Source organism: Perca fluviatilis, chromosome 1 (genome assembly GCF_010015445.1).
Source record: "Perca fluviatilis chromosome 1, GENO_Pfluv_1.0, whole genome shotgun sequence".
NCBI lineage: Eukaryota > Metazoa > Chordata > Actinopteri > Perciformes > Percidae > Perca > Perca fluviatilis.
The window spans coordinates 45711183-45724298 of record NC_053112.1 but is presented as its reverse complement, the minus strand read 5'-3'; the positions used below and the strand labels follow the sequence as shown (position 1 = coordinate 45724298).

At 41.2% G+C, this 13116-nt stretch overlaps 1 protein-coding gene across 4 annotated transcripts in view; it reads left to right on the top strand.

Annotated features, from left to right (window-relative positions):
• The window catches only part of zdhhc5a (zinc finger DHHC-type palmitoyltransferase 5a), a 35626-nt gene that overhangs the window by 9544 nt on the left and 12966 nt on the right, over positions 1-13116 (top strand). For 3 of the 4 annotated variants that reach the window (XM_039809157.1, XM_039809166.1, XM_039809160.1), the window contains exons 2-5: positions 5150-7247; positions 9648-9769; positions 10535-10692; positions 12576-12748. In XM_039809157.1, the coding sequence (XP_039665091.1) occupies positions 7084-7247; positions 9648-9769; positions 10535-10692; positions 12576-12748 (617 nt within the window). In that variant the 5' untranslated portion in view covers positions 5150-7083. Of the gene's footprint in view, positions 1-5149; positions 7248-9647; positions 9770-10534; positions 10693-12575; positions 12749-13116 lie in introns of those variants that run through there. The other variant, XM_039809173.1, reaches the window with a different exon arrangement.

Here is a 13116-nt window from a genome sequence, read left to right as displayed (position 1 = left end):
ATAATGAAGTGAAAACATTTTCAAAATTTCTAATTTTCACATAAAAGGTCTCTAACATTGTTTTGCGCCATTGCTTTGGCAAATATCTGTCAAACAAACTAAAATCGAAACCATGATATGGCTTTCCCTTATCAAATCGCAAAAGACTCCGATTTAATACAACAATATCTGTCAAACAAACAGGGCTATAATTAGTATAAATAAGATATATAAAATCAAATGTGATTTTTGGAGGTTAAAAAAGTAACTAAGTAACTCTACATTTTAAATTAGCTACTTTTACTATTTTACTTGTACTTGAGTAAACAACAACTTTACTTTTACTTAAGTAGAATTTTTTTTTTACTCTTTTCACTTCTGCTGATTTATTTAAATCTAAAAATTGCATAGACCTAGCCCTAGTCTGCATTTCGGCGTAGCTGTGGTCAGCTTTTTATTTACTTTAAGAGTAGCATTCATTTGTATGTTTAACAAAAGCGGTAAACGGCGATTGATAAAAAAAACAAAAAAACTTCCGCACATTATTATTATTAGACTATGATGGTTGTCTTGTTGTGTAGACTCATTTTTGATGAATGAGAGCAGTCGGCACTAATCTCCTGTGCCCACTTCATAATAAAAGTCAACTTGTGTTTCCCCGTGCCCTGTCCGCCCACGCACCCTCACCCCCTCTCAGAAAACCCCCGTATCGTTCCAAACTGTGAACCCAGCGCGGCTGCTATATCACCACAAGACATCCCATTCTTTATGTTTTCTAATATAAAACTAGCATATTCGTCTAAAAACATTTTTACGTCCGTATCATTCTAACTGTCCATGGTCTCATTGATGTCCAAATGATTTCCGGGTTAGGCAGCGCTTACTACCTACGATTCGCTTCGGTCCACGAAAAAATGAATGAGGAATAAGATTTATACACACAATTAAATTTCCGAGTTCCATCTACAAACACATCAAAGAAAATCGGACCGAAAGCGTTATGTTTTCTTTTTCGTTTTTAATATCAAAACAAAAAACGAATAATGGGTTGTTTTCCGTTTTTTGTTTTCCTATTTACTAATGGTAATTGGGAAACTGGCCGTTTCTCGTTTTTGTTTTTTTCCTTTCAAAACGAAAATCCGTTGGCCGCCAAGTACACGGACCGCTGCCCCTCCACTCCTTGGAGAGGATGTGTGCAATGATTCCAGCCAGTTCGAGGATGTATCAAATTACCGTATTTTCCGCACTATAAGGCGCACTTAAAAGCCTTTAATTTTCTCAAAAAACGACATATATATATATATAAATAATCCGGAGCGCCTTATATATGGATCAACCTCTCGGATCACTGCCCCTTTGACGGGACACTGCGTCGCTGTAACCTCGATAAAACTTCCACTAATTCGCGTTTTTATAACTTTAAAGCATTAAATATTCAAAATATACAGCCATGCGACACACCAATTGAAAGCTTAGCCTCTAATGATTAATTTAAGCCCACATACAAAGCATACGATGATTTATAACAGTTACACAACTGTTACAAAGTAAACAATTTACAATAAAACAATTCAGCCATAATCTGCGCAGGTGTCGAGAGTGCATCCATACCTGATTTCGTTGTCCTTTCAGCAACAAAGTGGTATTTTGGCCAAAACTTGATTTTCATAAATCCACAAGAGTCCAAGGAAATGTAATATCCAAGCTTTATATTCCAAAACGATCTGTTCGCCTCACAATGTTGAAGTTTCTGGCCGAATCACAACGGAAAAACGCGTTTTCCATTTCCGCACTTGTCATCGCCGTTAGCTTCTCTGCCCAGCTTGCTACATGATCGTGGGCGTCATCGTATTCCCTAGCTTCTAAGCTTTCGATTGGTAGCTCATATTAGCCAATCCGTTCAGGTTTGCCTCTGATATGGCCAATGGAAGCGGACAAGCCGATGACAACATGTCAGGGACCACGTTGAGACGATCGCCAAATTTCTCGGACCACTTAGATTTAAATGCTATAAGGAGGGAGTGAACGGAGTTGTCAGAACGCTTCATAAAGTTTGACTTTATCTGACGGTTTTGTTGACTTTCCCTTTAGCACAGCTCCATCTAGTGGATGCATAACGCAACCCCAGTCAAACGTTTGACTGCAGTATCTTCTATTCTATGCGCCTTATAATCCGGTGCGCCCTATATATGAAAAAAGTTCTAAAATTGGCCATTCATTGAAGGTGCGCCTTATAATCCGGTGCGCCTTATAGTGCGGAAAATACGGTATATGAACAGCCACCAGCCAATCTACGTGTACCGCGCCTTTCGTTAGAGCGAGCGCCCGGTGTTTGCCTTCTGATTCAGAACTGATTCCATTAGAGGTGTTGAAATTAATCAAATAATCGATGCATCGAATCGTGGACATGGACGATGCTGCATCGATAATCGGCAGGCTCATAATCGATTATTTCTGTTTACATATTATGTTATGTTTTGCACATTCAGCCCACACTTGTTACTTGAGACTGCTAGTTACGTTTCTCTGACCAAGACTGTGGTAGTTACTAAGCAACCAAGATGCATCTTCAACCGCGCAAAAGATTAAAAACAATACCGCGAAAATCCGAGCGGTCAATATGACCGTTTATGGCCGAAATAGGTAAAAGTGATTGTATTTTCTTTGCCTTTTGTGTAATGTATATAAAAGCAATTTTGAATCAAAATACAGACTCTTTTAGGAAAAGTCAGGCAGCAGCAGGATTGTATTTTTTTTATTCAGCAAAGTTGTTACACATAAATTTCAAAAAGGTCAAATTGTGGAACCCTATTGGTTTTCTAAGGATTCTTCTCCATATTATTTTTCTTCTCCACCCAAAACTCCTACTACAACCTAAACCGTACATGGTGGAGGGTTGCCATTTTCAGGACTGGTCCAAAGCTCTGCATGACCTCAGGTGCAATAATTGACCCACTTCCACCACTAGGTGACGCTATAGCAGAAAAAACGCGTTTGGCCCTATAACTCCCACACCGTACACTGGACATTCATAAACCATACATCGACGCGTTCCCTGGATCCAACTGAATCACGTGATATAGGCCACGCCCATTTCTGCCTAGACTTTTATGCATGAAAAATCGCGATTTATCAAAAACCTACTTTTTTTATCTCTTCCTAGACCGTGTGACCGATTGGCACGAAACTTGGCATGTAGAATCTCCAGATTGACCTGACATAGTTATTAAATTCATTTTTAAAGGATAAAAATTGCGCAGATTACGCATTAACAAATTTGTGTAGCTAACTATGAAAACACCAACTTTGACATTTCTCGGCCAAAATAAATGCTTTTAACGCCAACTTTAGATATGACCCTCTGGACGTCCCCCAGGCGTTTTACGAAAATTGGTCACTAGGGGGCGCCACAAGTACAAAAAGTTTATATCATGAACAGCTCAGGGTACCATCTAGAGCCACTCCTGAGGCCAACCCTAGAGTGGGGTACTGAGGGGTCAAAGTGGGCGTGGCCTATGGGACCCAAGTCTAATTATTACTAGACTAGTTAGTAACTCTAAAAAGTACACATGTGGACCACCAGGTGGCGCTATGTTTTTTTTTTTTTTGCCTTTAACCCACATTACACATCGCACATTAGAAAACCTTATATCCACGTGTTCCTTGAATCAAGCTGAATCACATGATATAGGCCATGCCCATTTCTGCTTAAAATCTTTTTTGCAATATCGTGCAATGCGCAAAACCAACCTTTTCGAACTCATCCTAGGTCGTGCGACGGATCAGCATGAAACCTGGTAGATAGCATCTCCAGATGGACCCGACCAAAAGTTACTCAAAGAATTCTGCTACGTTAAAGTATGCCCATTTGACGACCAAACAAATTTTCCTAGCTAGCTACCAGACACATATCATCATATTTTGGCCAAATTAAATTTTTTTTTTGAAATTCGGGAGCAGCGAGACCCACGTGACGCGTTCGTCCAATCAGCTGCCATGTGTTGCGTTCGTCACGCTCATCCCCCTCGTCATTTCCACTTAGTGTGCACACACAGCCCAAACCGAGACAAGCAAACCGAGCGGTTTGGATGTTTTTTCATGAACCGTACCACCCCTGCAGACTACTGGTCGGTCGGAGAATCGTCACTAATCAGCCCGTCATCATTGCTAGCGACAGACGGGGGTGTCCTGAACAAACCCGCCATTTTTAAATAGTTTAGTCAGCAGTGTTCTTTTGAAACTAAATTTGTCTTGCCGAGAGTAAAAAACAACACACCTTCGACGTTCTGTGTGTGTGTCGCGTTATGTCGCGGCAGTTTTCTGCGGCATCGCTATGACGACCAGCCACACTCGCCTCACGCATGAGGCGTTACTAAATCTGCAATGGAAAAAGGAGGACGGGGCACCGCAGTCGAGTAGAGTAGAGCTGGTACTAGCAGTGGGTAAGCGCCATAAGAGCTTTTGGGGAAAAACGGTAAAACTGCCAAGTATTTATGTAACATTAAAAGTGACAGGACTCTTCCTTAGGTCTCCAGCAAAGTGTGAAGTGAATTGGTTCAACGGTTCACATGATACGCATGTTCACACAATCAAACCCACCACTCTCCAATTATAGTAGTGGGGTTACACTGCCCTGTATTTCTGGTTTAACCCTAACCCTAACCCTCACTCCATCTCTCCATTAGTGCATGTAGAGGTACTGAGCATGTGTGTGTGTGTAGTTCAGGCCTGTGTGTAATGTGTATAATAACAGAGTGAAAACATTGTAATTCCCCTTGCAGGATTAATAAAGTATTTATTTAGTATAATTTATTTATTATTATTATTATTATTAATATTATTATTATTATTATTATTATTTTATTAATATGCTGCCTGGAGAATGCCACTTTTCAAGCACGGGGAGGGTTTTTAGGCTTTTCCCCATTCTCTTGCAAATGATATACGGTCTTTAAAAAAGAAAAGTGCAAATAAAACACTTAACACTGAACAGACACTTTCCCAGAAGACAACAGGTCACAACTCAACAGGCTATGAAAATAAAAAATGTGTCTTTAAAAGTATAAAATCGCACAGACAAAGAAAAGTACCTGTTTAAAAAAAAAAAAAAGTTTACACACAACAGTATTTGATCTTAACCCAGCCCTTGTTCCTCTCATTGCTACTGTAGGTGCAGCATCCTGACCAACCATCAGACTGGATTCACTTCTTTTGTGACCCAGGACCTTTTGTAGGAAGTTTATATCCAGTACTGCCTCCTCATCCATATACACAAAGCCATCCAAATCAACAATCGAGGAGGCCACAGCACTGGGTCCTGTTTTACAGGTTGAAGAAGATACTTTAAACCTGGAAAAAAATACAAATGGCCTTAGGAATTTCTATCTTCCACAGATAAAAGCCACAGTTTTTCATATTTTTGTTGAGGTTTATTTGTAGGAAGTTGCTCTGGAGAAGCTGTATCCTCTAAGGGATTGTTGTGGAAGCATGTTATCCAAGCCTCAGTGCTCTCTGCTGGGGAAGGAAGCCGAGGGAAGGCCCTAGAAGTCCCTGGAGAAGACGGCAAAATAGAAAACGGCCTGTAGCTGGAAGGCTTACAGTTACATAACTTACAGGCACAGCCATCCACTAACACAGTTGAACAAGGAAACCAGTGGGGAAACTGGGTTGTTCTATATGTTGCTATTGCTGGCTGATATATGAGATAATGCCATTATCTATTCACATATAACCCCCAGCGCTCCATATCAACACTGTAATTTGAGCTCTTTCTCAAAAATTTCATTTACATGGATACTAATGGATGTTCGACTGGATTTTCCCACAAATGTTTTGGAAAGAATCACACCACCACTTCTTGCATTTTGTCTTCCAATCACATCCCTGGTGCAGCTGGCAGGTGAGGTGGTTTGAATCAGCCACCGGCGGGGTTTAGGGATGCCCCGACACAGGAAAACCAGGATCCTCCACTGGCCCGTTTACAGACTGCTGTTTCTAATACGAGTTCTGGACTGAAGGCAAATTGTCTCCTTCTCTAGGAGTATAAGGGGTTGTCACTTTTTATTTACAAGACTTTTTCTTACACTGCTACAACTGCCCAGACTGCTGATCTCTGGGTGCTAAAAGACTTTACATTTTAGTGGTAATCTCATACATTCTGCTAGCACATTTAGCTACAAACCAAGCTGAGGAAAGTCATCGTTCTTTGAAGCTTTCCTCTCCATTTATTGCTGTTTCTTTTGGTCCATCTTGTATGTCCATCTCCTACCAAAACAGGCCTTCCTCTGCCAACTTTTATACCTCACTAAACTCCCATTCTTTGACCAATCAAATCAAACTGGATGAGGTCACATCAGGCGCAAGGCTCATCAGTTTAGCTGAGGTTCTCTGTCTGTCTGATTCCGAATCGATTGGACTTTCACAGCACCAAATCACAAAAAAAAATTTTGTGTTTAAATTCAAAGGTCCAATTAGTTATGTAAATCTCAATAACAGCCATGTTTTTTGTATTGAACTATTATGTTTTTCTCCAAGCCCTTATTCACTTTGCAATCCAACAAGCAAACGTCCTCTTTTTAGACTGATTTTACTCAGTCAGTTTCCATTGGCTTGTATACGTAATTGACTGGCATGTTGGGTAGAACCGAGACAAGCTAGTGTGTATTTGCCTGCAGCTCTGTAAGAGATAGCTGTTCCGGACACCTCCTCTGCTGTCGTTCATTCCGCCTTGCCACCTGTTTTCTGGCTGACAGGAAAGCAAGGCTTTCACAGCTGAGGTTCTTTTAATCTCGCACACAAACACACAGCCGATCAGATCGACCTTTGACCTAAGAAAGCGATCGCTCCTCCTTCCATCTTAGTGTGATGAAGCAGAGGAGTGTTTTCCTCTTTTCCACGTGAAAGAGGAAAACACTCCTCAATTATCCCTCCATCTCTTGTATCTGTTCTTTCCATTTTTGCTTTTTGCCAGTCATTTCTAACCACAAATTACAAATCCACCCAGTACACCACGCCTAAAGAAACGTTTAACTCTGAACGACAAATTCCTCGGCGTAGCAGTTGCTGGACACACACACACACACCCCACTACACACATTGAAAGCGATGCCAGGTAGCAGCAGTAAGAGTGGAGGGCGGGGTCCATCCTCGTCGCCCCTCCCCCACGCCGTGATCCCGCCCAGCAGACCCCTGAGACCCTCCCGCTACGTCCCGGTGTCGGCAGCCACTTTCTTTCTCGTTGGCTCCACCACGCTCTTCTTCTGCTTTACGTAAGTGACAACAGTGCATTTGTCTTACACACCTACAGGCCTGATTATAAGCTGCAATGAACTATTTCATAAAATACTTCATAACAAACCTAAAATGACTGATAATAGAGAGGGCCTTGTTCTTTGTACGTGGACAACGGAGTTTGCTTGATCAGATTGGTGATGATTTGACACCGGAGCTGTTTTCAGTGTTACGCGTCCTTAACCCCCTGAGGCCGACGATCTCGTATAGGACTGCAAACTGCATGTTTTGTCATATATAATATATACAGATCAATGCAGTGTGGAAGACTAACTTTTTGTTTTGTTTAGAAGCAGAAAGAAGCAATTTCTTTTAGGTCTTCCGTGTGTTTGTAGGCCTTCCTGAAGCTTTTTAATCCAGCCTGGAACTACAGTGTCCAGTATCATAAATCCATAATCTTAAATTCATAAATCACATTATGTAATGTTCGATATCTTCCGCTTCAAGCTAGTTTTGTTCTGTTTGTTTAGCAGGGAAGATAACAGTTGGGCCTTTTCAACCTTTTTTGTGTGTGTGTGTGTGTGTGTGTGTGTGTGTTTGTGTGTGTGTGTTTGTGTGCGGTCAATTCTGCTTTAGATTAGTGAGGCGAAAATAGGCCAACATCTGTCACTCTGACAAAAGCCTTTGATTTAGTCTCACACTGTCTGTTGGTGTTTGAATCCTTGCAGTCACTCTCACACTTCTCTTATTTTCACACTAGGGAATTAATACAACACACTAGGGAATTAATACAACACTACATGAAACAGTTGTCTGAATAATGAGGGAATAACGCAAAAGTATAAAAAAAACCCTGCTTAATAGACCATGTGTAGACCATAAAGCATTAGTATGGTTGTAATTCATTTTGACATGTTGGTTTGTTAATTTATATTTGGAATTTAAGAAAAAAGCATAATTATGGGCTTGTTTTATTTTGGTATGCATATAGTCAAATACAAAAAAATACCAGCACATTGTCAGCTATTTCCAGCTTTATTTATTCCAAACAAATTGTATCATCCGTAAATAACCCTATTTTGGTCAAACACACCTGTGTGCTCTCTTAGATTAGTTTAGGTGTGTGTGTGTGTGTGTGTGTGTGTGTGTGTGTGTGTGTGTGTGTGTGTGTGTGTGTGTGTGTGTGTGTGTGTGTGTGTGTGTGTGTGTGTGTGTGTGTGTGTGTGTGTGTGTGTGTGTGTGTGTGTGTGTGTGTGTGTGTGTAAGATCACAAACTGTTTTTGGGTTGCATGGGTCCAGTAGCAGTCAAAATCTTGAGTCTTTTTTTGGGTTAAGGGGTATGAGGTAGGTAATGTTAATGAAATGAATTATGGTTGGTTATATTATTTAACTATTTGATTGATTTTTTATAAATATATATATATATATATATATATATATATATATATATAATATAGCTGTAAACTATAAAAGAGTCACAAAATCTGAAGATGTGTCTTTGGATGGGGAAGAAACATAGGATAGTTAGGTTATATTATTTGTCTTACTGTCAACAAATTCTGTAAAAGCACCAAAATCAATGAATGCATTCTACTACAAATGTTGTGCCTGTATCTGTGACAGAGAGCTCCATTATTGTTTAAAACACATCAATAAGCCACTTTGTTGCACTGGGTGACATATTCCTTTCAATTTATCAATTTATTCGAGTTAACTTTGACTCAGTCCCACATACACCACCCTGCTGCCACAACTACTCATTAGAGCACCACATGTGGATTAATCTGCCGCTGAAAGTAGTCCCTGAGAAATGCACTGTTTCCTCCTGTTTGTTTGCTAAAAACTACAGTGACCAGCTGTTTTAGGAAATTCCAGGTATGTTTTAGGTGTGAGCCAGTTTCATAGGTGTGTCTTGGGTAGGTAACAATGGGCGTGGGGCCGAATGCCACAGACAGCAGGGCAGTCGTAATATTGAGAGACGGACTATGCATCGCTTGGTTTGGTCTTTTAATGGGATTTGTTGACAAAAGGGGAAACAGGAAACCACCAGCCTTATCCTTTTTAAAGTGCTTGATCAATGATTCAGCTCACTTTGAATCATCCTACACTTTTGCAGGTTTGATCTTACAGAAATGTTGTAGTGATAACACGTCAGTCCAGGCTTAGGTGAAATCAAACCAACTCCCAGTAATCCACATATGGAGAACAATGCCCAAGACCTCTCTGTTCTGGATCCAACGGATGAAATAAATATCGGTCTAAAAAGTCACCAAACGAATAATGATAATATTCTGAGTCGGTAAAAGTACCAACAAGTTGCCCTGCAGCTTGTCTTCCAAGGACACAGCCTCAATTATATTACAACTGAACCATATAGTGTGACAGAATCTTTCTCTTGTTTTTACTCTGAGTGACGGGCACTGTCCTCCATGTTCCAGGTGTCCATGGCTTTCAGAGCGTTTCTCAGTGGCTGTACCCATCTACAATGGAGTCATCTTCCTGTTTGTTTTGGCTAACTTCTGTATGGCCACATTCATGGACCCCGGCATCTTCCCTAGAGGTGGGCGCGTAGATGTTTTTGAATGTACTGTATGTGTGTGATGTTGTACATGTGTCACCAAATAGGCCATTAAATACGGTCTGCAGTATGTTCATTGTTGTTGAAAAATGGCAAGTTTGCCTTTTGGCTTCATTTTCAAAGTGTAAACATTTCTGACTTATCCACACTCAAAGACAATTTCCTGTTATAGCCTCAGAACTCCTTTTTTTATTATTTTTTTTATTTAGTTGAGGAAGAAGTTAACAATTCTCAATTTAATTAGTTTGATTTTAAATATGATCAGAGCTTAGAGCAGTCATATTAACTGATACAACAATGGCTAATTAACTGACTGATTATAAAATGACTTGACCTGTAGTTGATCTAGGATAGGATAAAGTAGGGTGAAGAATCTCCAAGTGTACAAGTAGAATCTGTGTCATCAGATTTTGTGCTAATCAGTGCTTTTCTGTAGGAATATTGAGCATGTAAACCGTTTCTCTGTGTTTACTCTGGTATTTATATTTGAAAACTTGACCGGCGAGCTGGCTATCTAGCCCAGGCTAGCAGAGTCGACAGGAAGCTGGCAAGTTGATTTCCCGAACCTGATGAGCGAGAGCTGACTCATAGCCAGATGCCATTACCGTCTAACGTCAACCACATAAATCACAACCAATATTTGTAAAATAGACAATTATGCATACATTTTGCAAAGCTGACAAAGAGGCGAGTGGAGAGGTCTGCGCCTTCTAGAAATATGTGTGTCTTCTGTTTCTGTCCCTGCAGCTGAGGAGGACGAGGACAAGGAGGACGATTTTCGAGCTCCCCTCTACAAGACTGTGGAGATCAGAGGGATCCAGGTCAGGATGAAGTGGTGTTCAACCTGCCGCTTCTACAGGCCGCCGCGGTGCTCCCACTGCTCCGTCTGTGATAACTGTGTCGAGGTGTGCTCACACTCACCCATTGACTTTTTACATATAATAATGTACACCGTCTCTAAATAAATTGTTTAAAAAGTACCTAATACTGGGCGCCCGGTTAGCCCAGTTGGTAGAACAGGCGCCCATATATAGAGGTGTACTCCTCGGCGCAGCAACCGCGGGTTCGACTCCGACCTGCGGCCCTTTGCTGCATGTTGTTCCCCCCTCTCTCTCCCCTTTCATTTCTTCAGCTGTCCTGTCAATAAAGGCCTAAAAATGCCCAAAAAAGAATAAAAAAAGAAAAGAAAACTGCATCGACAGTATGTCTCCTGAAACACAGCTTTCCTTTAACGGTTTCTGGTCGAGAGAAGAGTGTCAGTGTTAATGGGCCAAATGCGACCGGTAGCAGCTAAGGGCCTTTTCTCACCTTAAAGTCTGAACCAAGGTCCAGACCAAGGTTCATGTTTTTGTTACATTGTATACATTGGATCCGGTAAGTCTTGGTTTCACACTGCAGTAATGTAAGCCCACTAAAGAACTATACATGACATAACTATGTCCTGTCGTCATCACATATGTGAGCTGCGTCTCCCGATACTAGTAACTGATTGGTTTGTAGACGGCCTTCCCCGTCCTCTTGTATCCTCTCTCTGGTGTCGGAGTTTATTCAACTCACTGCTGCTCTCCCCGTGCTGCCGCGGCTCTTTTTGTTTAGTTGCATTGTTTGTTGAGAAGCAAGACACGGGAACTTTACTTAGGGTTTGAGGAGCTGCCGCATTTATTCAGAGACCAACTGAAAGTTTACTACCACTTAACCAGTAAACTGCTGATGTGTTCTCTGATCCGATAGCCGACAGCTCTCTGCTCTGAGCGCATCCACCGTCAGGCGCTCTCTATGTCGACACTAAGCTCTGAGCTGTTCCTTAAAGGAGCTTCCCCGGTCTTGTAACACAACGATAGCCTGCCCGAACTTCCTATATTTGGTCCGAAAGTCCGAACCATCCAAAAAAATGCTTTGACACTAGAAACCAACCGGACCATGGTTCAGTTTGAGCCGGACCGAGACTTCCTTTTTTTGATCGGACCAAATTTCAGGTTTCAAACCTGTAATTTTGGTTTGGATCAAACTAAAAAGTCCAAAAGTCTGGACCAAACGAGGCAGGTGTGAAAGGTCCCTAAGACCCAGACACACCAAACCGACATCAAAGAATTATTGGGAACGAAGACTGACTGTTGTTCACCTCACGTCGCCTGTGTAACAGCAAAAAAAAGTAGCACTTGGAACACACCACGATGACTACAGCAGACGGCCGACTAGCATGTAGGTAACTCTCTAAGCCATAGCATGACGTGTTGAGTTTTTATTTGTCTGACTTGACATCGCTTCCTCCTGCAGTGTGACCATTGCGCATGCACATGTCGCAATGTTGATGCTGAAGCAGTAAATCATGCAGCCCTATACCAGTCGTTTTAAAAACTCTTACAGTCTGTCAGACCTGCTTGGGACATCAATCACTAGACCTTTTTCTTTGTGGTAAATGAGTCATTGGATGTCAGACAATGGTACAGTAGTTAGCACTGTCGCCTCACACCAGCTACGGCCCTTCTGTGTGGAGTTTGCATGTTCTTACTGTGTCAAACATGGGCGTTGGACCCGGCTTCCTCCCTCGGTTCAAAGACATGCGGGTTAGGTTAATTGTTGACTCAATTATTTCCCAAAAATCAAATCAAAACAAGTTTTCTTCCCTATCAGTTGTATTTATCATGCCAATTCACATGGTGTGTCTGTAAATGTAAATTGCAGCTGCTGTACCAGGAATTATGGAATGTTCTTTTTGATGTATGCATGTTGAACAGGGCAGACAAATACCATTACTTTTATTTTTCTTATGACCCTCATAATGTAGGACTTCGACCACCACTGTCCTTGGGTGAACAACTGCATCGGCAGGAGGAACTACCGCTACTTCTTCCTCTTCCTTCTGTCTCTGACCGCTCACATCATGGCCGTGTTTGGCTTTGGCCTACTCTTTATCCTCTACCATCGCCAAAACATCGACCGCTTGCACGCCATCGTCACGTATCCTTTAAGGATGTTTCCTATGTGTTTTTGTCCTATCCATTTTAGGATTGCAGTTCTGTTCAGTTACAGTAGGTGTCCACTAGTGCTGTCCAAATGAAGCTTCATGAACCATTAGTTGTATTTGTTGAGCCCACTAGGTGACACTCTTGGTTTAAAGAAAAAACAATTTTTATTTTTTTTTTAACCCTTTTTTGACTCATATAATAAAAAGAATGCTTCACAAATAAAAAAAAAATTTTGTTTGGTAGTGTTCCAATTTTTTGGATGTGTCTTATAACTAAGGTAAAGGACACACACAATATTTATATTTGTGGCAGCATATCTGACCTGTGACAGTGTTAGGGAAAGGAACCTTTGCCTATATA